Source organism: Sus scrofa, chromosome 1 (genome assembly GCF_000003025.6).
Source record: "Sus scrofa isolate TJ Tabasco breed Duroc chromosome 1, Sscrofa11.1, whole genome shotgun sequence".
Lineage (NCBI taxonomy): Eukaryota > Metazoa > Chordata > Mammalia > Artiodactyla > Suidae > Sus > Sus scrofa.
In genome coordinates, this window is record NC_010443.5 from 216421468 (window position 1) to 216447570 (window position 26103).

General features: G+C 35.8%; 1 protein-coding gene across 5 annotated transcripts in view; it reads right to left on the bottom strand.

Moving 5' to 3' along the window:
- Positions 1–26103, bottom strand: part of RIC1 (RIC1 homolog, RAB6A GEF complex partner 1) — a 112637-nt gene that overhangs the window by 39289 nt on the left and 47245 nt on the right. For 3 of the 5 annotated variants that reach the window (XM_001924914.6, XM_021063974.1, XM_013993584.2), the window contains exons 4-6: positions 12553–12660; positions 6754–6896; positions 6315–6451 (exon numbers count right to left, since the gene is read on the bottom strand). In XM_001924914.6, coding sequence (XP_001924949.4) covers positions 6315–6451; positions 6754–6896; positions 12553–12660 — 388 coding nt within the window. The remainder of the gene's footprint in view (positions 1–6314; positions 6452–6753; positions 6897–12552; positions 12661–26103) is intronic. The other 2 variants (XM_013993583.2, XM_013993585.2) reach the window with 2 other exon arrangements.

Sequence of the window (26103 nt, forward strand, 5' to 3'; positions counted from 1 at the left end):
TACACATGGAAGATTAGCCATAAAAAGAAGGAAATAATGCCATTTGCAGCAACATGGATACAACTAGAGATTAGCATTCTAAAGTCAGTCAGAAAGACAAATATCATATACTATCACCCATATGTGTAATCTAAAGTATGACAGAAATTAACCTATCTATGAAACAGAAAGAGAACCAAAGACACAGAGAACAAATTTGTGGTTGCCAAGGGCTGGGGAAGAAATGGAGTAGAAGGTCGGGGTTAGCAGATGTAAGCTATTATATACAGAATGGGTAAACAATATGGTCCACTGCACAGGAACTATATTCAATATCCTATGATAAATCATAATGGCAAAGATTATTTAAAAAAGAATGTATACATATATATGTATAACTGAATCATTTTGCTACACAGTGGAAATTAACACAATATTATGAATTAACTATACTTCAACAAAAATATTTTTTTAATCAATATAATCCTCCTTCAATAAACGTAGTTTCATAAAGCTTTATATGGCTTCATCTGGATAGGAAAACATCCCATCAGGACTAGCATCTGGATTTTCTCCTTTAAAACCTCAAATGGTTCCATAAATATTCTCAAATGAGCTCAACCCAGTGCTAATCTATTTATAAGACACTAAAAAATGGATATTTTATTTCCAAATTCACATTAAATCAAAATGACTTTCCTATTAGAACACAGACCTCTTGATGGTAGAAACCACATCTAGGAGTTCCTGTAATGGCTCAGTGATAATGAACCTAACCAGCATCCATGAGGATGCAGGTTTGATCCCTGGCTTAGCTTAGGGGGTTAAGGATCCAGCACTGCCATGAGTTGTGGTGTACGTTGCAGACACAGCTCAGTATAGGCTAAGCCTATACCTAGGCTGTGGCTGTGGTATAGGCTGGCAACTGCAGCTCCGATTCAGGCCCTACCCTGGGAACTTCCATATGCCACAGGTGTGGCCCTAAAAAGACAAAAATGAAATAAAAATAAAAATTTAAAAAGTAAAAAATGAAACTGCATCTTACTTGCTTATGATTATTATTATTGTCACTTAGCATATAGTGTTTACCTTCCCAGTCAATAGAAAATAGTCAGTTTTATTTGGTCTGTCCTTTAGAAGTGAGTAATGATTTGTCAGTTCCTTAACTATTCTCTATTACTTCTTTGCTTATAGTAAAATGAATGGTTAATAGCATGGTATCTGGCAGCCTAACATAGTATCTCAGATCTAGCATTCACTTGCTTAAATGATTATTTGACCTTTCCAAGCTTCAGTTTTCTCGTCTGTAAATTACCTCTCAGAGTGTTTTGAAGACTAAATGGGAATGTAGATACATGTAACCACTTAATACAATGCCTAGAATTCAACAAGTAAAGCTTCATTAAATTAAATGAGTTATACTGTCACTAAGCTTCATATGCTACTTTAATTCTCAATACAGACACAAAATAGATTCAGCTCCATTATCTGTTTTTATTTGTCAAATCAAGAGCATCTTAGCTCATAAATTCTGAGGCAAAAGTCATTGTGACTATGAGTTTAGAATGCACAGTAAAGACCACATTACGATACAGCACTTTTTGGATGATCACAATAGTAAACATTAGATAATCGAATATAATTAAACTGTTTCAAATATAATACTACAGATTTTAATTTCTAAATAAACTACATAATCTAATATCTAAACATATTTTTACAGGAATTTTATTTATTCTTCAGTTTTAATAAAACTAGACATTATTTTAGATAACAAAAATTACAAAGCTATCACTGAACATGATTTCTTTGGAATACTGCCTCGAATGGAATTCATTCAACCTTATTACAAACATTTTCCAGCTACCCACTATTCATGGTGTTGATGATACTGCAGATATTCAAAAAACATACCAAAATCTCTAGCTATATCCCTGCCTTACATTTGTTGAGAGACAGACAAGTTTAAAAATTGTACATTACTGCATTGGAAGGTTGATAAAGGCTAAAAAATAATAAAGCAATTATGGAGAAGAGAGTGTATGGGGAAAGGATGTAATATAAAATGGTTTTCCCTATGAAGGTGCCTTCTGAGGAAAAGTACTGAAGGAGATAAACCAAGTAGAAATGCCCTGTTGTAGAAGCATTTCTGGCACGTGCAAAGAACAACAAAGAGGCCATGCAGATGGAGTGGAGTGGAAAGAGGGAAGGAGAAGTAGCACATGAGGTAACAAAGGAACTAGGAGGCTAGACTTACAGGGCTTTGAAAGTCACTGTAAGAACTTTGGCTTTTTCTCCATTTCGTATATGGGGACTCACTGCAGTTTCTTCAATTTTTTAACTCTTTCTATTATGAAGTATAAATACCAAAACCAAAAATGTGTATCTCAATAATATCACAAACTGAACACTTGTGAAATTACCACTCAGGCTAGGAATTATCAGTATGTAAAACTCCCCCAACAGTGCCCCTCTTGATCCAATATATCCTCACCCTACCACAAAAAGTAATCAACAACCAGAATTAAACAGTAATCACTTCCTTCTTTTCCTTTAAACCATTAGAACTGGAACATGCATGCTACAAACTCTAATCAGAGGTGCCTATGTTTTCAGTTTTTCTTTAATTTTTTATTTTGTTTTTGTCTTTTGTCTCTTTTTAGGGCCACACCTGCGGCATATGGAGGTTCCCAGGCTAGGGGTTGAATTGGAGCTGCTGCTGCAGGCCTATGCCAGGGCCACAGCAAAGTCAGATCCGAGCCACGTCTGCGACCTACACCACAGGTCATGGCAACGCAGGATCCTTAACCCACTGAGCAAGGCCAGGGATCGAACCTGCAACCTCACAGTTCCTAGTTGGATTTGTTTCCGCTTCCACTGTGGAAGCACAACAGGAACTCCGAGTTTTTCTTTAATTTTAAATACAATAGAATCACAGTATGTACTCTTCTGTGTCTGACTGTTTTCACTTAACATGCTTGTGAGATTCATCCATGTTGTTGCATACAGGCTGTTTGTTCACACTCACTGTCACAGTAAACACTGGTACTTTTTTTTTTTTTTCAGCTCACTGGGCCTCTGGCCTCCCCTAACCTGGTAATTTTTTTACTGTCTTGTTAGCTCTCCAAAGTCTTCAAGCACATTCAAAATATATTTTTTTCTCCAACTTTTCTAGTTGTCCTCAGCAGGGTTTGTCCTAAATACCTAGTCCTAATGAAGGGTTCTGAGCAGGATTGGCATAATCTGACATACTTTAATATATCTGCTAAATGTATTAAATAGTGCCAAAGAGGCTTTTTATAAAGCACTTACATAATGTCTAATATAAATATACCACTAGTGTATTCCCCAATTATTAGTAATACATATGTACTGTCTTCTTGTAATTTATATTTTCTACTTATAACTTACTCATGTCCATCTACTTTTCATTATTTTTTAAATCCTTAATCTACTGGAAAATTTAACTAAATACTAATAAAAGCTGATACTCAGAAATGAGCCAATCCCTTTTTAACTCTAATATTTTTGTTTTTGTTAAAAAAAACATTTAAATCCCAAATATACATCAATAAAATGAAAAGGAAACCTCTTGAATGAGAGAAAATATTTGCAAATCATACATCTGGTAACAGGTTATATCCAAAATATATGAAGAACTCATACACTTAATAGAAAAAAAAACAAAACTAATTAAAACATTGACAGATGGGAGCTCCTGCTGTGGTGCAACAGGATCGGCGGCTTCTAGGGAGTGCTGGCACACAGGTTCAAAGCCCAGGCCCAGCACGGTTGGTTAAGGATCAGTGTTGGCACAGCTGCAGCTTAGATCTGATCCCTGGCCTGGGAACTCCAAATACTATGGGCAGCCTAAAAAGAAAAAAAAAAAAAAAAAAGGCAGATGATCTGAATAAACATTACTGTAAAGAAGACACTGAGATGGCCAACCAAAAGGTACCAGAAATGATGTTCAATGTCCCTAAACACCAGGGAAATGCAAGTCAAAACCACAATGAGATATCACCTCACACCTGTCAGAATGGCTATTATCAAAAACACAAGAAATAACAAATGTTGGCAAGAAGACGGGAGAAAAGAGAACCCTTGAGCACTGCCGACAGGAATATAAACTAGTGCAGCCACTATAGAAAACAGTGTTGAAGTTCCTAAAAAAAGTGAAAATAGAAACTACCTTATGATCTAGCAATTCTACTTCTTGATATTTAAAAATAAATAAACAAATAAATAAATAAAGGAAAGAAAAAAGCAAACATTAACTTGAAAAGACATCTGTTACCCCATGTTCATTGCAGTGTTATTTACAATAGCCGAGTTAGGGAAATATCACATGTCCACTGATGGATATACATTGTTATAGAGTTGACCAGTGAACAACATGGGAGTTATTAGGAGCACATATGTCCCTCACCACAGTCAAAAATTCACATATAAATTTACAGTTGGCCTTCCATATCCTTGGTTCTGCAACTGTGGGGTCAACCAATCACAGATCATGGAGTAATGTAGATGTATTTACTGAAAAAAACCCAGGTAGGAGTGGACCTGCGCAGTTCAAATCCATGTTCTTCAAGAGACAACTATATTATTCTGTCATTCCAAAGAATGAAATCTGGCCTTTTGCAACAAAGGATGGACCTTAAGGGGCATTATGCTAAGTGAAATAAGTCAGACAAGAAAAAGCTAATACCATATAGAAAAATATGCCCTTAAAAACTTAAAAATCCTTTCCACTTAAAGAGACCAGACTGAACATGAATATTTAGCTTCTCTGATTCTTAAAACCTTGACTTTAACTACAGAATTTTTTTTTCAAAATGCATAAATTGGCAAAGACAAAGAATGGAAGAATATGAGGTAGTGTCGGAAATTTCTGGAAGATGAGCAGAATCCTTAACTAGTTGTAAAGATATCTGAACAGCCAATTTACACTGTAGGGTCACAAAAGGCTATGGAATTTAAATCTCTCAAAAGCTAAATTAAAAGCAGGAGAACTGGTTCAAAACCTGTGTAAGCGCAGCTGGTTCTGCCAAGGGCAACTCCCCAGTCAGAGCAGCTAAGATAGACCCTATCTCCACTCTACCAGAAAACTGGAGATTTTTCTTTGGAGAAAAACAAACATCTCAGTGGTCTCCAGACCACAGTGAAAACACGGCTACAAGGGAGTTTATATTAGAGGGAAATTGGACCCTCTAATCTAACTCTCCTATAACTCAAATCCCAGAATACTGGGTCAGCCAGGTATATTTTCTTGAGAAAAGACTGCAGGATTCTATTCTAACAAACAATGAATACAGTGTGAGGAAGAAAGGAAAAAAACACAGTTATTTCACACTTTGATGAAGATCACAGTCAATCAAATCCACCAAAACTCATAAGAGCTTTCGGTGAATCCAAATTTTTATTTTGAATCTCTGCCACAACAACTAAATTTATATAATATCTAATCAAGTATTAATTAACCATTAACTCTTGAAAGGATCTCATACAAATAAAATAAAGGGAAACCACAAGATGATGATGATGGACAGCCCAAAATACAACCAAACCAAATGCCCAAATTCAATGTATGCGTTGTGAATAATCAGTATAGTTTGGAGCAGGCCAGAAGAAGGCTCCAAGAGAAATTTTTTCAAGATGAAATGGATAGAACACTTACTGTGTTTGAAAGAACTGAGAAGATATTTATATAACCAGTGCACAGTTTGAGCCTGAGTTAGTAATAAGTACATAAAAACTAAGCAAATGTAAAGAACAAACAACGAATGATTCTAGTAGGAAGGAAAATCTGCAGGAAAGGAAAAATAATTATACAAATTACATGGCTCAGATACTAATAAGGTTTACAAAGCAATAACAATATAAACAATGAACAGTAATCTAATCAAAATCACAATAACTATATTGGGAAGATAGGAAGAACTTACAGAGGTGGTGGGAACAGGGAAGAAGAAAGTAAACGGTCATTTTTCACAATGGGAAATCAATTAATACAGCCTAAAAACTAAAAATTACAGGAAACTAATTCATAGTAGTAGAGATAAACAGCCAAGATAATCAGTAAAGAAATAAAAGTAGTTGCTTCTAAGAATGAAAACTGGGCAAGAAGAGAGCAGGCAGGAGAAAAGGAACTATTATAATTCATCAACATGTCAATAGAATTCTTTGTCTACTTACACTATTTATACGTAGAGTTTTGATTAAAAATTAATAACCCCTAAAATCTTAAATAAGGAAAATGGAGGTGACATTTAATAAAGGCTAAAATTAATAAATGCAGAATTTAACAATAAACATTCAAAGTAACAAAGTCATACCTCTGCAGTAAATCTACTTGACACTGGTGTAATAAATCCAACTTTACCATCATTAAACACAACAGCAAACCCATCGAGTGTGGCACAGTATTCCATGTCTCTAATGTGCACATCTGCAAAGCCCAAGAATGAACCTGCTGATGAAAAAATAAGTACATGAAATATGAATATAAACATAGTAAATAATTCTCTCAGGTTTCGGCTTGCAAACCTTCAAACAACAGTTAAAAGGGCAAAAATAATGACCTAACAATGCTAAACAATGAAACTACTCCTTCCTACTGATACAGGCACACTCTTTCTCTCCCTCTCTCCCTCTGTCCTTCCTCCCTTCTTAATTCCAAAGTAGAAAAACCCATGTTCATCCATAGAAAATATCTAACTAGATTATACCGAGTATTAAACATTTGGTTCTTTCTCAGGCAAAAAGTATAACTACCTCTAGAAGACTGCAGGTCTACTGAAAAGGGTACTGTACAAAGATTAATAGCTTTCCTTCCATTTGTCATTCCTTCCCAGTGAATAAGATGAAGAAGTCCATCAGAAGTAGCAACCAGGAGATCTTCCAGCACAGACTGCAAACTGTAGGGAAATAAGCAATTCAGAATTACCTTCTAAGAAAGCATACTTACTGGGAAAGCAAAGAATATGAAGATAATTGCTCTGGAAAATATCCAAAGATCGTGAAATCACTTATAAAGCTGCCATTCATCAACTATTTAGCTATAGTAGCTTTAATTACATTTAACTTAATCTAGAATCAGAAATTCTGAATGAAATGAAAGACCATGAGTTGCTGTAGTCACACACTTGATGAACTGACTTAAAAACTAGAAATACTGAAACAGCAAATGAGAAAGATGGAATAAATGACAGCAGACAAGAAAGGAAGAGAGGCAGAGAAACCATAAAAAGCATTAATGATAGGATGACAATCTGGAGCCATAGAGTACAGAGGTAACAACCCTGCAGCTCTGTCCAATAGAACTGTCACCAGTGATGGAAATGTTCTCTCTTTATAATACCCAACATGGTAGCCACTAGCCACATGTGCTGACTGTACACTTGAAATATTGCTAGTGTGACAGAACAACTAAATTTACAATTTTGTTTACTTTTAATTATAATTCACATTTAAATCACTTTATTTGAGGGAATTCTGTCGTGGCTCAGTGGTAACGAACCCTACTAGTATCCATGAGGATGCCGTTTTGATCCCTGGCCTTGCTCAGTGAGTTAAGGATCTGGGATTACTGTGAGCTGCGGTGTAGACTGCAGATGCAGCTCAGATCCAGGCATTGCTGGTGACTGTGGCGTAGCCCAGCAGCTGTAGCTTCAATGTGACCCCTAGATTGGGAACTTCCATATGCCACAGGTATGATCCCTTAAAAAAAAAAAAAAAAAAAAAAGACAAAAAAATCACTTCGTTTGACTAGGGGCTACTGCAGTGGAGAGCATAGTTCTAGACCTCCTATTTCTTGAGTATCACTGTCTCACACTGTGCATTAATTCAACAAATATTTATTAAGTCTGGGCTCTATGACAGGTACTACGCTGTGTTGAAAATTCAAAAGTAAATAAAATATAGATTCTCCCTTCAGAAAACCTCTCAGTTGGCTAAGTATTTAAAAGCAATTGTGTAGCATGATCTCAGCAATTACTGATATTTGCAAAGAGATTTAACAATTACATACTTAATGGCAATAAATGCCTAACTTGCTTACTCCTATAATGCCAAGCCCCTAGGGCAGTGTGAGTTACATTTGGCACCAAATGTCTATGCGAGGAAGGAAAGAAGAGAAGGGCAGGAGGAAAGGGGAATCCCTAAGAAAGGCTGCAAAAATACTGGCAGAGAGAAAGAAAAGAGAACCAGAGGAAACTGATATCAAGAAAGCCAAAGGGGGAGTTCCGATCCTGACTCAGTAGAAACAAATCTGACTAGCATCCACGAGGACGCAGGTTTGATCCCTGGCCTTGCTCAGTGGTTAAGGATCCAGCATTGCTGTGAGCTGTGTGTATGTAGGTCACAGATGCGGTTCAGATCCCACGTTACTATGGCTGTGGTGTAGGCCAGCAGCTACAGCTCTGATTTGACCCCTAGTCTGGGAACATCCACATACTGTGTACAATAATAAATAAATAAATAGATTTTAAAAAGTATGAATGAATATCAAATGCTATAAAAATTTAAGTATAAGAATGAAAAATGTTTTCTCTATAATATATAGTATTAAATTTCCTTTCACACTTAAGAAATTGAGTTTTTTCAGAAATATTTTAATCTATAATGATGAAAAGAACATTTTTAATATTCTCTTTAACCTTTCAATTCTTTGGAAAGTTGAGTTCAGTGACTAACTCCCCCATATATTTCATATAATCAAGAATTTACTGTATTTTCTTGCCAACTACAAAAACACTGAAAAAGATTAGAATAATATGTCCTCTTACTCAGCTCCATCTCTTGAACTTCAGAGCACTGCAGTCAATTAAAATCCCGGAGTCCCCTTTGTGGTTAACGAGTCCAACTAGGAACCATGAGGTTTCGGGTTCGATCCCTGGCCTTGCTCAGTGGGTTAACGATCCGGCATTGCCGTGAGCTGTGGTGTAGGTTGCAGATGCAGCTCGGATCCTGTGTTGCTGTGGCTCTGGCATAGGCCGTCGACTACAGCTCCAATTAGACCCCTAGCCTGGAACCTCCATATGCCGTGGGTGCGGCCCTAGAAAAGCAAAAAAAAAAAAAAAAAAAAAAAAAAAAGAGTTCCCGTCGTGGCTCAGTGGTTAACAAATCCAACTAAGAACCATGAGGTTGCAGGTTCATCCCTGGCCTTGCTCAGTGGGTTAAGGATCCTGCATTTGCAGTGTGCTGTGGTGTAGGTTGCAGACGCAGCTTGGATCTGGCATTGCTGTAGCTCTGCCTCCGATTATACCCCTAATGTGGGAACCTCCATATGCCGCAGGTGCGGCCCTAGAAAAAGACAAAAATAAAATAAATTAAAATAAAATCCCCAGTTTATAGAATGTTCATCTTTTAAAATATATTCTTTTATTTCAAATTTATACTTTAGTGATAAAATTTATGTGCAGCATATGGTGGCTAGAATATAAAAACTTTATGTTTTAGACGTGCTACTACATGTCAAGAGAGGTGATTTAGTGGAGTAGTCATTGGTTTACCAGTGATTTTCATTCAGCAGGAATCAGTCTAGGTTTTTTCTTTTTTTTTTTTTTTTTTTTTGTCTTTTGTCTCTTTTTAGGGCCTCACCCGCAGCATATGGAGGTTCCCAGGCTAGAGATGTAATCAGAGCTATTGCTGCCAGCCTACGCCAGAGCCACAGCAACGCCAGATCCAAGCAGTGTCTGCAACCTACACCACAGCTCACAGCAACGCCGGATCCTTAACCCACCGAGCGAGGCCAGGGATGGAACCCGCAACCTCATGGTTCCTAGTTGGATTCATTTGCACTGCGCCATGACAGGAACTCCAGTCTGGGTTTTTTTTCAAACTACATTCTTCCTCTCCCCTGCTCTCATCTCCCTAGAACATTAACTGTATATGATGGATAGGAATAAGACCAAGATTACTTTCCAGTAATTTAACTGCCTGCTAAGCAAAACTTAACACTCCTCACAAAGTTAAAATAATTCAGAATCTCTGCATTACCATCCATAGTGCTATCACAAAGAATGACCAGACATTTGAATAAACAAGAAAATGTAACCCAGAGTCAAGAGAAAATTTCATCAATGTAAAGAGACTCACAGACAATCCTAATGTTAGAATTAACAATTAAAATAATTGTGACAAACATGATAAAAAAATCTATCAAAAAGATTTATCTGTGTGTATATATGTGTATATATACACACACACCTTATTTAATTGAAAATGAACAAACTCATTAAAACAAAGGCTGATGTCAGATGTTAAAGTACTGAATATTTCCATAAAATTCAGTAAACAGGTCTTGTTCCAAGTCACCCAAGTGCCTGCCCTATCACTGATTCCCATTCTCACTTAAGATTTAAGAACTGAAGGATTGGAGCAAAGGGACTGTCCGCATCTCGGAAGAGCTGGGACACAGGTTCAGTCCCTGCCTGGCACAATGTGCTAAGGATCCGGCATTGTCACAGATGCAGCTTAGATCCAAACTGTGCCTCAGATCAGTTCCCCTCGCCTGGGAACTCCTTATGCTGCGAGGTGGCCAAAAAGGGGGGAAACAAAAACCCAAAAAACTAAACAATTAATTCTTGGCATCTGAGGGATATAAGTACCTTGTAGCAGTATTTGATATCCTATGTCTTTTACATGCCTATACTGGTTTTTAAGTATTCTGAAAATCACCCCAAGGTGTAAGTACACATAAAATATATGCACATATACCATAAATATATGTACTCTGAGTTATGCCCTAAGAGAGCCTCTCCAAACACTGACTTCTATGGGTTTTCTAACAGCTTTCTGGTATCCCAGAGGTATCTGTTATTGCTGTCACTGTTTAATTTAGGATCATAGAAGTAAAATAATAGGATCTATATTACTCATAATGACCAATACTCAAATGTATAAATATGTTCACTATCTAATTAATATTAAATACCATATATACTACATGGAGCTTTCTAAGTGCCTGAGATGAAGGAAGATTCAGAATAAATTGTAGTATTTATTACATGATATTAGTTAGAAATAGAATAAGTTTTTTCTGTTTGGGGTTTTTTTTGTTGTTTCTTTTTTTGTCTTTTTGCCATTTCTAGGACCGCTTCTGTGGCATATGGAGGTTCCCAGGCTAGGGGTCTAATCGGAGCTGTAGCTGCCGGCCTACGCCACAGCCACAGCAACTCAGGATCTGAACCTCGTCTGCAATCTACACCACAGCTCTCGGCAACTCGTTATCCTTAACCCACTGAGCAAGTCCAAGGATTGAACCCGCAACCTCATGGTTCCTAGTCAGATTCATTTCCACTGCGCCATGACAGGAACTCCAAAAGCCTAAGTTTCATGTTTCCTCACTCAACTTAAAATTATATAGGAATTCTCCAATTTCCAGGAGGTATGTGTTATAGGTGCTAATAATAACACTGCTCTGAAATGCCATTATTTTACTTAAGTTTCGAAAGAAAAATTAGAGATTTCCAGTCACCTAAATTTGTACGTTAGAAACTAGCACCTGACAAGTTAAAGTTGTACAAGACAGCAGGATTTTTTTAAGGCTCTTTTTCCATTCCATTTCCATGAACTCTATAGTTTTTGCCACTAGGTGGCAGTAGAAAGCCACCCTGTACAGTTCCACCTAGTTTGGTATCCAGACATTAAAAATTCCTTACACAAGTTACATTCTTGAAAAGAAACTCTATGCTAAAATAAAATCTGAAATGAAGAGTAAATTGAATTCAATCTTTTTTAGCCCTGATCACATTTAAACAAATAACAATAAAAAAGACATTCTTTCTGAGAAGAATTAAAGTAGAAAAAGAAATTAAATAAGGCAAAACAGTAGCTAGCCACCTACATATGATTATATTTAATATGTTCTAGCATCTGTACTGTTATACAATAGGAGAAATGATAGAAAGCAGCCTTTCATTAGAACTGTGAATGAGAAGATTTAAAAAACATAAGTATTATACTTACCCAGCTCAATACATTCATATATTGTATCGATATAGGTCAATACTTAATAAGAGTACAATGTCTTTTTCCCAAATCTGTCCCCACCCAGCCACTCAATTCTCACCCCCACTTTCTTATGTATTCTTTCAGAACAATACATACTCTAACACCACCAGCTCCCTTTAAAAACAAAGAAAAAACCGTAGCATCATTTTGTAGAGCATATCTTGCTTTTTTGACCCAGCAATGAATTTGCAAAGTTTATTTCAATAAATAGAGTCCTGTTTTTACAAATGCATAGCAGTATCTTATTTTAAGCAACTGGACTATGTTACTATGCTGTATTATTCAAACAATTTTAGATCTTATCAAAAATATAAATTTCTAAATAAAATTGCAGTTGGTATACCCAAATTATGGGCTTTATTACAGTAATCTAAGAATAATAATGTACCATCTGTAAAATTTGTATGTTTTTTATAGGGACCAATCAGGAATTTCTAGGACTGAAAAAAAAAAGATCCTCAATGAAAAGAAATCGATTTTCTTACTGGTCATGCAATTAACAAACTACACTGTATTTTGTCATCACAAAATTCTAAATTTAACCAAGGTACTATATACCTCATGATGGGTGCCTGCAAATCCAGTATTTTCCTCATCTCTAAATTTAATGCTGGAGCACACTGTTCTTCCTTAAAATGAGGTGGCCCCTTCCTTTGTGGACTTCCTCTAAAAACAAACAAACAAAAAAACAGAAAATATACAGGATTAAAGAGAAAGATAGTGAATTCTCCTCCACTCTGAAACTAATATCCCATCAAACAAAGTTAACATAACCAAATGCAAAAATCAGCTGTTCATTCTTTAGGTTTTCAAAGGAAAAAACATACTTAAATTTCATTATAGCAAATATATCTACTTTACAATTAAAAATAAATGCATTTGACCAATGTAATTTGTTTTGGGGGAGCGGGGTGAGAGTGGAGGGAGAAGAGCAAAGATGCTTAAGAAAAAAAACAGTAAAGATACAAGTGAATTCTCAAGGAACCAACAGACATCTTATTTAAAATGACTGATGGCCCTTTTGGAGTTGGGCAACTATGAAACTTATGTATCATTCTATTATACAGTGCATGTCAGAAGGGATCCACATCGCCACCTCATCTTACCTTACCCTACACCCCATTCTTGATTCCTATCCTTCATGTATGTATTAGCTTAGATTCAGGGATGATGCAACTGGGAGATGTTTCACATAACTGGTAAGAAATGGCCAAATGGCTAAATTTGAAAAACTCCTTGGCGTTAAACGGCTGCACCAGAGCCATAAAGGTCAATACCAACATAACTTAGGTGTCACACATAACCTATTAAAAGGACTATAAAGCTGTTTTGTAATCTTTACATCCATACGACATTGGACCATTCTTTCTCTAGCCTGTTCTGGAACTTAACAGCTATCTGTCTCTTCGCTCACTTTCAACTATCATTTATTCTAGGGAACAGTTAGCTTGCCTTCGTCATCTTTCCTTCTCCAGTCGCCTTCAATCCTAGAAACCAATTTTTCAGTACTATTAAAATTATGTGCAAAGAGTCTAGTAAATTCAACAGCTTTTAAGGTTCCTAGCTGTGAGAAAATTATTTGGATGCTAGGACAAGTATCTGAATACTTACTTTTTTTTAGTTATTTTTTCATACAGAAGCTTGATGGTGCTTTATTACCATCCTGCTCTGCTACTGCCACGACCTGGAATATTTGATTCCTTCTACATGGCTGAATGGCTAAAACTAGGTAACATTTAACCAAACATGTTCGAGTTCAATTAGTATGTGTGATTGATATGACAGTCCCTAAAAGGACACCATGAGTTATTGGTTTATAGTCATATCTGAACTGCTAATCACACAAAACACTGTGATGAACTTTCTGAGATATTCTCCATGTATACCTAGTTTTAAAGTTATTTTTCAAAGTAATACATACACATAAATTAGTCAACAGCACTAGAAGGCTTATGACAAAGAAAAATAATTACAAAAGTAGTCTTTTAGTGAGGAGGTAAGCAGCTTGAATTCTTTTAGCTGTTAATTGTCTTACATTTACCTCCATGTTTTAAAACCATGTATTTATACTGCTTTAACATTATCAATTTTTAGACAGTATTAACTTTCTATTCTCATTTCCCCATTTTATCCCCCATCTTTCCAACATAATTATACCAAAATGTTTTCATTATGATGACTATATAAATACTTTTCACTTCTGGGTCAAGTAGTGTTCAGTAATTACATTTCTTTCTTTATATAAGTTGTTAGTTTTCCTGAAGTCAACTTTACCACATGCTTTCACTTGGTTGGTTTTCTTTGAACTTAGACCTAAGTCTTCTCGTCTCCTTAAGAGCTCTGACAAAATCACTCTCAATATAATCTTCTATGTGGTCAAATTTATTACATTACTTACCACTTCCTCCCCCTACACCACCCCCCACCCAGAGCATCCCTCTTTATGCCCATGCACAGCTATCAACTTGATATTTACTTTGTCATCATCCAAATACTTTCTTTGCTTCTTTCCTATGCTGAAGCATTTATTTTATAGATCCTCTATCTTTCCTGGTTTATATATTCTTGGGGCTTCCTAGAAAGGTGCATAAGAAGCAAACTTAAAACTCTCAAGCCTGAAATGTCTCTATTTTATTATGACACTTGAATGAATTTCCATCCTTTCAAAAAAGACTATGATAAGGTTGTCTGACAAGACATTTCTTCTGTCACTTTCTATATCCTGGAAGGGTCCCTCAACTGTTTCTTCCAATACTTTTACTAAATTTTAAATTTCTATTGAAGTGTTTTTATTCCCTGCATTGTCTATTTCCTTTGCGTTTCCTTTTTTGTCTTTATTAAACTTTCATAAGATAGCTAACAATCTTTGCTCATGTTTAACAGATTAATCAGAAAAAACTAATTATAAGCTCTAAGTGTTCAAGTTGAGTTGTCAACTGGTAGACCTCAGAATGGTGGCCAGGCAGCATTTTTATGGAGGTTTTCCAATATGAGGACCTGTTGGGTTATTTACCTGAAGATTTTAATTTCCCTAGGAAAAATCCCGCAATCCTGTCTGGGACATTTACGTATGGAAGCCAGAAGTCTAGAGGCAAGCAGGGAAGAAAGGTTGACTTCCTACCGTTCAGTATGACAACTTCAAGTTCTCATCTTTAAACTTGCCTTTTTTTTTTTTTTTTTTTTTTGCATTTTAGGGGCTGCACCTGTGGCATATGGAAGTTCCTAGGCTAGGGGTCAAATCAAGCTGCAGCTGCCAGCCTACACCACAACCATAGCCAAAACCACAGCAACTCAATAGCCGCATCTGCAACCTACATCCCAGCTCACAGCAATCCCAGATCCCTAACCCACTGAACAAGGCCAGGGATCAAACCTGCATCCTCTTGGATACTAGTCGGATTCGTTACTACTGAGCCACAACATGAACTAATTTCCATCTTTAGTATCTTATCTTTACTCTACTCTGTCTGGAATCCCTCTGGTTTAATTAGACAATGGATTTCCTATCTCCTGTGAGGTGAGAACACAGAAATCTTATTCTTTACTCAGACTGTTCAAACAATCCTCCTGTTTATAGTCCCCGGCTCAGTCTTATAGTCCACGGTACTGGTGCCTGAGCCATTCCAGAGTTTTCCAGATCAAACGAGTTGCTTTTCATCAATATCAAGTAGGTACCCTTAGGCTCTCAGGTGTGATAGTCTTCCTAAGTCATTTATTCTTTCTCATTCAATTTTTAAGTCATGGGTTAGAGATACCTCCAGCTTTCATGAAAGCTGAAAAAAGTACTTCAACTTTTTGTTTTATTCATGATTTTTTTAAAAAAATATAGAAACCTCATTACCCATCTTGGAACTGGAAACTATTTTCTTTTATATAAATACTCATTATGAGAGCTGAAGTATTATGATAAAGAATTTTACAGCAAATTTCCATATTTCCTGATCTCTCAGTGACTTCCATTATAAAATTAGGGATAAACTTCACAGTATAGTTTCCATCTCTTCCTCCAAACATACTAAAAATGCAGTAAATTGTTAAAAATTACATTAACAAAAAAATCTCATTTTCTGATAAAAATTATTATTACTTATAATTCAACAATAATTTGAGAGTAGTGCATCAGATTTTTGGAAGAGAGTCACAGAAGATGAGGCTGGAAGGATAAGTTAAAGCCAAACTATGAAAAGCACTGAATGACAGGAGGGAAAAAAGCAGTAAATTGAGCATTTACCAAGTATGAGTGTACAAAATGTTCTGCACACATTATCTCAACTGACTGATTATAATTCTTTGAGACAGGTACTATTATCCTTATTTTTCTAGAAAGGAAACTGAAGCTTCAGTTTACTATTAAGAATTTTGTTTCTAGTCATGGAGCTACCAAGTGAAGGAGCTGATGGGAGCCTGTGGCTTCAATTTCAGGCACTAAGAAACCGAAAACATTTAGAATTAATGAGACTAACAACAACCTTTGTGTACACAAAGAAATATTACAATGAATGCTAAAGAAGAGATTGGGGATAGAGTGGAGGAGGGAGCAGTCTGTAGATTAATTGGGTGACTGTCATTAAAAGTACTCAAGGGCCTCTACTGGCAGTGGCAGTACAAATGTATTCAGAGCACTTTATCATAATCTTTTTCTAAAGGAGACAATAAAAGCATACTGAGCAGTAACGGAGGCTCCTCAGAGACAGAGTCACACTGTATGCATACCTAGTCGTCATTCAAGCTATTGACAAATACTAGAGTCTTCGTAATTAGGTGCACAGAATCATGCTTTCCTAACCACTTAAAATTAAGTAAGTGACTTATTTTGGCCTATAAAACACAAGGGGAAGTCGTTTGTGTCATTTTTGGACAGAGGCTTTAAGAGCCAACACTTGGTACATGATGCCTTGTTTTTATTCTCTACCACAGGGACATAGCCTATGCTGACTTACATAGCACAACTGTCCCTTGGTACCTGCAGGGGATTGGTTCCAGGACCCACCACAGCTATCAAAATCCAGTGATGCTCAAGTCCCATAGTCAGCCCACTTAATCTGTAGTTTTATATATCCACAGTCAACCAACCATGGATCATGTAGTAGTATTTGTGCTTATTGAAAAAAAAAATCTATATATACGTGGACCTGCAGAGTTTAAACCCACGTTGTTCAAAAGTCAACTGTACACCACTAATAGTTGTTAGATTGTGGTCCAGTAAAACCCAACAAATTAATAGTCTGTGACTATTGCTCATAAGTGATTTTACTAACTGCACAGTCTGAGGAGCAGAAAGAAAAAAGAATGACAAGGCACCATAAAACTCCTAGAAGATAACATAGGCAAAACACTCTCTGACATCAACCATACAAATGTTTTCTTATGTCAGTCTCCCAAGGCAACAAATAAAACCAAAATAAACCAATGGAACATAATCAAACTGGAAAGCTTTTGCACAGCGATGGAAACCATTAAAAAAAAAAAAAAAAAAAAAAACGAAAAGACAAAGCACGGAATGGGAGAAAATATCTTCAAATGATACACTGACAAGGGCTTAATCTCTAAAATATACAAACAACCCTACAACTCAATAACAACAACAAAAAAACCCCCAACAATCCAATTGAAAAATGGGCAAAAGACCTGAATAGACATTTCTCTAAAGAAGATATACAGATGGCCAACAGACACGTGAAAATATAGTCAACATCCCTGATTATTAGAGAAATGCAAATCAAAACTACCATGAGATACCACCTCACGCTAGTCAGAATGGCCATTAATTAATAAGTCCACAAATAACTGAAAGGACAACAGACAGTAATCCAAAACCATATGAAAAAAATAAAGAACATCAGTAAATCTAAAGCCATCAGTACTGTATTTTTAATCTGATTTTTAAACTATATGATATAAAAGACTAACAAATGAAAAGATAATTCTAAATGTACATTATGAGCATACAGTGTATAATGATGTAACATGTGCCAATAAGAACATAAGAGGGATGAAGATGTACGGGCATACAGTTTTGATATGGAAACCTAGCTGTTATTAGTTCAACCGAGGTTGCTGTAAGAATAAGGTGTTAAGCAATCCCCAAGGCAACAACTAAGAAAAGCTAAAACATACACAGAAAAGCAAATGAGAAAGGAATCAAAATTCAACGGAAAAGAAGGCAGTAAAGGAGAACTTAAGGAACAAAAAAAGATATGACACAAACAAAACAAAGAGCAAAATGCCAGAAGTTCTTTCCTTATCAGCAGTTACTTTAAATGTAAATGGATTAAATGATCCAAATAAAAGACATATTGTCACAAAAGCTTTAAAAAATATGATTCCATTTCTAAATTTTCTATAACAGAATCAATCACTTTAGATCAAAAGAAACAAGGTGAAAGTCAAAGGATGAAAAAGATATTCCATGCAAATAGTAACTAATAGTAACTATAGTAGTATCTGACAAAATACTTTTAAATTAAAAATTTTTTTGAAAGAGATAAAGGATATTACATACTGATAAGTGGTCAATCCAGGAAGAAGATAAAGCAATTATAAACAGATACACATCTAATAATAGAGCCCCAAAACATATGAAGCAAATACTGAAGCAACTGAATGGAGAAATAATTCTAAAGTAACAGTTGGACATTTCAATACCCCACTTTCAATAATGTAGAGAACAACATACAGACGAACAGTAAGGAAACAGAGAATTTGAACAACATTATGAACCCCTCAGACCTAAAACATACACCAAATACTCTACCCAATAACAGCAGAATATACATTCTTTAGCAAATGTACATGAAACATTCTCTAGGACAGAACATGTGTCAGGCCACCAAAATGCCTCAATACATTTCCAAAGTTTGCAACTTCCATTCTCTTCTCCACATCTCTAATCTGCTCTATATTTATTAGAGAAGTAATATTAAGTCAAATATCCTAAGAAAACAGTAAAAATGAAATTAAGCCAGTTTAAGAGTTTGTTTTACTGATATATTTTTCATGAATTAAAAGCAAAGTTTCCTAGCTTTTCATTTTAATAAATGCAAGCCATTCATATCAATGAGTGGCCCCCGGAAGAGCTATGAAAAATGAAGTGTTTCTATGGGGTAGGTCAACTACTAGTCAAACTTCCCATAGGCTTAAGGAGGGAGTGGTTTCCCATTAAACTGGTAAAAATAAAAGCAAATTATGGTACTTTAAAACTGTATCATAAAAATTATAGAGAAGTCTTAAAAAAATGTTTTTAGGGCTAAACAAGGTGATACAGAAATGTGTCACTATGCAATTGAATTCAACAGGCATTTATTTCAACAAAGTCTATTGTGCAGAAAATCTCAAATACTTTAATTATCAGCTAAAGAAAATAATAATGTGGCAGATAACCTGATGGATTTGGTGGCGCTAGGGGGCCAGTGGGTGGGGTGGGGGAAGAACACAAGGACATGGGGACATGGGACAGCAACTTCAAAAGTACAGCTAATTACACAGTAACATAAGTTACCTAAAGCATATCTTTCCTTCCAAGTATAGCTTAAATCTCCTTATCTACAAAACTTTCCCTGATGACTCATCGCTTTTCCTTTAACACTTTTAGGGGTGTTCATCCACTTGGCACTTGTCATTAACTATAAACACTTTTCTCTTCATTAGCATCTTATACTCTTTCAGCACCAGGAGAGGTAGTGTTTTACAAACGATAGTAAGCATACAGTTAGGGTTTGATGATGATAATGAAGAAGAATCTCATTCCAGGTTTTCACACACACACCTAAGTTTATTGGGGTGTAACTGACATAGAGCACTCTATGAGTTTTAAGTGCACACCAAAATGATTTATATATATGTATACATTGTAAAATGATTACCATAATAAAATTAGTTAACATCCAACACCTGAGTTACCATTTTTTCCTCTTTAAAAGTGGTAAGAACTTTTAAGCTCTAGTCTCTTACAACTCAGATTATCAAATTTTAAAATGATTCTGGAGTTTGTTAAGTTTGATCCAGGAAGTTTTGGCAGTCCTAGGTGAATTCTGGACCAAGATAATGTGAGAAAAAGAATGTGTGCGTGCGTGCGTGCGTGCGCGTGTGTGTGTGTGTGTGTGTGGATGGTTAGGTCACTTTGCTGTAGGCAGAAAATAACAGAATATTGTAAATCAACCATAATGATTTTTTAAAAAGGCTTTGGTTCTCCAACCACAGTTCTGGAAAGGCTCAGAATGGTTTCTTTCTTCAAACTCTATACCTCTTATTTCATTATATGCAGTCAACTCTATTGTTTATGAGAATATTAATAATGAAATTATTCTGGGATGGAATAAACAATAGTTTATTTATGAAAAGATGCTTACCATTGCTAATCATTAGGGAAATGCAAATCAAAACCACTAAGAGATATCACTTCACACCTGCCAGAATGGCTATCATCAAAAAGAAACATAAATAACAAATGTTAGCAAGGATATGGAGAAAAGGGAACCCATGTACACTGTTGGTGGGAATGTAAATTAGTGCAGCCACTGTGGAAAATAGTTGGGAGGTTTCTCAAAAAAACTAAAAATAGAGCTACCATATGACCCAGGAATTCGACTCATGGGTATATATTCCAAATAAACAAAAACACTAATTTGAAATGATACATGCAGCCCAGTGTTCCTAGCAGTATTATTTATCATTGCCAAGATACAGTGGGGTGCATGTATCATTTACTAATTTACATTGCCACCAAAAGTGTACATGGGTGATATCTCTTTGTTAAGCATCTTTTCATGTGCTTGTTGGCCATTTACATTTCCTCTTCAGAAAAATGTCTGTGTGGTTCTTCTGCCCACTTTTTAATCAGGTTACTGTTTTGATACTGAGTTCTATGAGCTGTTTATATATGTTAGATATTAATCAGTTATCATCATATCATTTGCAAATATTTTCTCCCATTCTGTAGCTGTTTTTTGTTTTGTTCATGGTTTCCTCTGCTGTGTAAAAGCTGCTCCCTTGCCCCAGTTTCAAGCAGCACGAGTTTTACTAAGCAAAACAAAAGCCAAAATACACTCTCAAAGAACCTGCAGCTAGCTGTGTGGAAACCAGAAGCAGCTGTGCAAAAGTTTTTAAGTTTAATTAGATCCCATTTATTTATTTTTATTTTCATTACTCTAGGAAGTGGATCCAAAAAGGTATTTCCTGAAATTTATGTCAAAGAGGGTTCCGCATGAGGTTGTGGGTTCAATCCCTGGCCTCACTCAGTGGGTTAAGGATCTGGCGCTGCCATGAGCTGTGGTGTAGGTTGCAGACACGGCTAGGATCTGGCATTGCTGTGGCTCGGGCATAGGCTGGTGGCTACAGCTCTGATTTGACCCCTAGCCTGGGAACCTCCACATACAGCAGGAGTGGCCCAATAAAATGGCAAAAAAACCAAAAAAAAAAAACCAAAAAAAAAAAAAAAGAGGGTTCTGCCTATGTTCTCCTCTAAGAGCTTTATAGCATCCAGTCTTACATTTAGATCTTTAATCCACTTTGAGTTTATTTTTGTGTATGTTGTTAGAGAATGTTCTAACTTCATTCTTTTACATGTAGTTGTCCAGTTTTCCCAACACCATTACTGAAGAGGCTGCCTTTTCCTCTTTGTGTAGTCTTGCCTCCTTTGTCATAGACTATTTGTCCATATTAAGTTGTAGGTTCATTTCTGGGCTGTTTATTTGGTTCCACTGATCTATGTGTCTGTTTTTGTGCCACTGCCATACTGTTTTGATTACTGCAGATTTGTAGTACAGTCTAAAGCCAGAGAGTGTGATTCCTCCAGGTTTGTTCTTCTTTCTCAAGATCGTTTTGCCTATTTGGGGTCTTTTATGTTTCAACACAAATTTTAAAATTTTTTGTGCTAGTTCTGTGAAAAATGTCATTGGTATTTTGACAGGGATTGCACTGAATGTATAGATTCAATTCTTTTTCCAATCTGGATTCCTTTTATTTCTTCTTCTCTGACTACTCTGTCTAGGACTTCAAAAATTATGTTGACTAGAAGTGACGAGAGTGAGAAACCTTGTTTTACTCCTTATCTTGAGGAAATGCTTTCAGCTTTTCACTATGACTATGTTAGCTATGAGTTTGTCATTCATGGCCCAAATAAATAAAATCAGAAATGAGAAAGGAGATGGTATAACTGGCACCACAGAAATATAAAGGATCATAAGAGAGTACTACAAACAACTACATGCCAATAAAATGAACAACCTAGAAGAAACTGACAAATTCTTAGAAAGGTACGTCTGCCAAGACTGAACCAAGAAGAGATGGAAAACATGAACAGACTAATTACCAGTATTGAAAATGAATCAGTAATTTTAAAAACTCCCAACAAACAAAAGTCCAAGGCCAGATGGTGAATTCTACCAAACATTCAGAGAAGAGGTTACACCTATTCTTCTCAAACTCTTCCAAAAATTGCAGAGGAAGGAACACTTCCACACATCCTCTATGAGGCCACCATCACCCTGATACTAAATCCAGCCAAAGATATCACAAAAGAAAATTATAAGCCAATTTCATGGATGAACATAGATGAAAACATCCTCAACAAAACATTAGCAAACTGAATCCAAAGGATTATATATATCATGATTAAAAGGATTATATATCATGATTAAGTGGGGTTTATCCAAGGGATGCAAGGATTTTGCAATATCTACACATCAATCAACATGATACATCATATTAACAAAACAAAGAGTAAAAACCATATGATCATCTCCATAGATGCAGAAAAAGCTTTTGATAAAATTCAACATCCATTTACGATTAAAACTTTCCAGAAAGTGGGCATAGTGAGAACATACTTCAGCATAATATTTACAAGGGAGGAGAGGAGAGTTGAGGGCAAAAGCTTTATAGATGTTTGACCTGAGCTTGAAAACTAAGTGAGATAGCTTTCTTGCATAAAGAAGCTAATGGCAAATAAACAGGGTAATTAAAATACATAAGAATTGTGGGTTTAATGTGCTAGAGATAGGGCAAAATTAAGTCCTAAATGCCAGGCCACAAAATAAAGATAATAAAAATCTTTATTTTATGGTGACTAGAGAGCAACAAAAGTATGAGATAAGGGACTAATATTCTGAATATACAGAGAACTCTTAAAACTCAAAACAGAAAAAAAAAAATCTGATTCAAAAATGGGCTAAAGACTCAAATAGTCATTTCTCCAATGATACATAACCAGCCAATAAGCATATTAGAAGATACTCAACAGCACTAATCATTAGGGAAATGCAAATCAAAACTAAAGTGAGATATCACCTCACTCCCACTAGGACGGCTACTACACAAAAAAATAACAACAACAAGTGTTGGCAAGAATGTAGAGAAAGTGGACTCCTTTTGTACTATTACTGAGTATGGAAAATGGTATGGCCCTTGAGGAAAACAGTATGGCAGTACCTCAAAAATTTTTTAATTGAATTACCATGAGATACAGCAATTCTACTCTGAGATACATACTCAAAGGAACCGAAATCAGGGATATATGTATATATATATATATACATACACACACACATACATACACACACAGAGAGTAGAATTTCTCAATCTTTAAAAGAAAGTCCAACATACGCTACAAAATGCATAAACCTTGAGTAAATTATGCTAGGTGGTATCAGTCAGTCACAAAAAGATAAATATTATATGATTTCATTTATATGAAGTACAGCTGACCCCTCGAACAACACAGGGGTTAGGTGTACAGAACCCCACACAGTCAAAAATCTGCGCCTAACTTTACAGTTGGCCAATTCTGTAGTTCCATATCCTTGGATGCAATCAACCAAGAATCCTTTAGTAGTGTAGTACATACGTATTTACTGGAAAAAAAAAAATCCATGTGTTAAGTGGACCTGCACAGTTCAAACCTGCGCTGTTCAAGGGCCAACTACTTAACTGTACACTTTACAATGGGTGCAACGATGAATGTTATGTTACACATATTTTACAATTAAAAAAAAATGGAAATAAAAAAATTTAGGAGTTCCCATTGTGGCTCAGTGGAAATGAATCTGGTATCCATGAGGGCGTAGGTTTGATCTGGGGAACCTGAGAAATTTCATATGCCTCAAGTACAGCCCAAAAAAACAAAAAGACAATTTACTGATGGGGTCTTTCCGAAATAATATTCCAGGAATTACTGCTATATCATGTTAGCATTTCCGTTTCTGTGTCTTTAGATCCATATGTTGAAATTATTTAAAATAAGATTGAGACTTTTAAAAAAAGTTTGAGACAAGAATCACCCAGTCTCTGTTTTGAAAAATAAATCTGGTTACCAGTGCAAAGACTGGATTTCAGTATGTAGGAGAAAGTGCCTAGAGGATGAGAATGAATTAATAAAAAGACAGACTTTCAATAGGCAGGGAGAGGCCGTGAAGGCCCCTAATGCAACAAGTGAGAGTAAAATCCATATAGGCAAATTTATAAACAGTGGAGAGCTATAATCAATCAATACAACTTGAATACCAAACAAATAGGAGAAATGAAGATTACAAGGTTTTCAACATCATACACTGTATTAAAGATCATGATCATAGCAACAAACTTGAGAAAAGCAATAGTATGTTTGGCTTGGTATGAAGGAAATGAGGTAGGTTTAGACATGATGAGTTTGAGGTTGCCTACAAAGACATCTAATTTGATTTGTCCCGAAGAAGTTGACCTGAAGTGCAAGAAAGCAGTACTCCACTAAAGAAAAACATCTAAACCTCATCCACGTATACTGAATAATTAAAGCCAGCAAGAATATGAAGACTAGAAAAGAACCCAGAACAAAATCCTAGGGAACACTAAAGCACTATTTTAGGTACTATATAGTTATTTAAGGTGTTAATTTAAACTTAACAACATCTTCATGAAGTAGATGGTATTAATAACCCCATTCTTCTGGTGAGTAAAAAAAACTACAAAAAAAAATAAGCAACATGATTAATACTGAAAGCTAAGAGAAGTCACTGAAAAACTGTAGAGATATGGCAAGTTAATTTTATGTTAGAAAATACACTGAGGGAAAAACCATAAAAGATGGATTAAAAAGATATTAAAATAATCTAGCAGAAAAGTGACAAAACCCAAACTTGAGTAATGTTGCTGGAAATTAGGAAGAAGGAAAAGCCAAGAAGGAAACACGTAAGACAGAATATAGTGGACTTGATATAGACTGGCTGCTGGAGTTACGAGGCAGTTAAGAATAAATAAGCCCAAATCAGGGCACTATTTACGAAAAAAAAAAAAAAAAAGAGAGAGAGAGAGAGAATATAGTGTAGGCTTCCCCAGGATTAAGTTACTTGAAAGTCAAAATGCGATTTTTCATTTTTATACTTAATAAAAAAATTTCTCCCATCTGACTTTTTAACTGTTATTTTAAAACCCAAAATTTACTCACAATAATTATTAACTTTCTTATATGCTAAATCTCACCAATCCAGAACACTCTGCCTCTGGATCTATGCTTTGTTTGCTCATCTTTTGAGAACTTTAAAACATCATCTTCTCAGGGAAGACCCTGACCACTCTATTTCAAGCTGTATCCCCCCACTTTCCATCCTCCTTCTCTATTTTTCTCCATAGAAAGTAACAGCTATTTTGTAATGTATTTTTACTTATTTATTACTACCTGCTAGAAGAATGCAGGCTCAATGAGTAGAGTATGTTTGTCTCCCCCACCCCTACTTTTTCACTTCGTCTCCTCCCGCCCTTTTCCACTGCTGCATACCCAGCATCTACAGCAGTCCTGGAACCTGACAAAATTTAAAACTTAAATGGACAGATGAATGGATGAAAGCAATTTTTCAGAAGAGTTTTCTGAAAGAGGTAGTACTCTTATCACAAGGACTTCATATTATTCCCCCCTCCCCCCCAAAAAAGCTTTTTGTTTTTATTAGCACTAATTCAGTTAGCTTTTGGTCTGATAAAGAACAATTTATAGGGCTCTCTGAATTGGGCAGATCTTTTAACAATTCTATCATTCTTTGGATTCAGGTGCCAGTCTTATATGTATGGTCAACGAGGGAGTAGTTTTCACTATCCAAATTTATATGATAACTTCACTAATAATCTTATTAGTAAGTGTTCGTG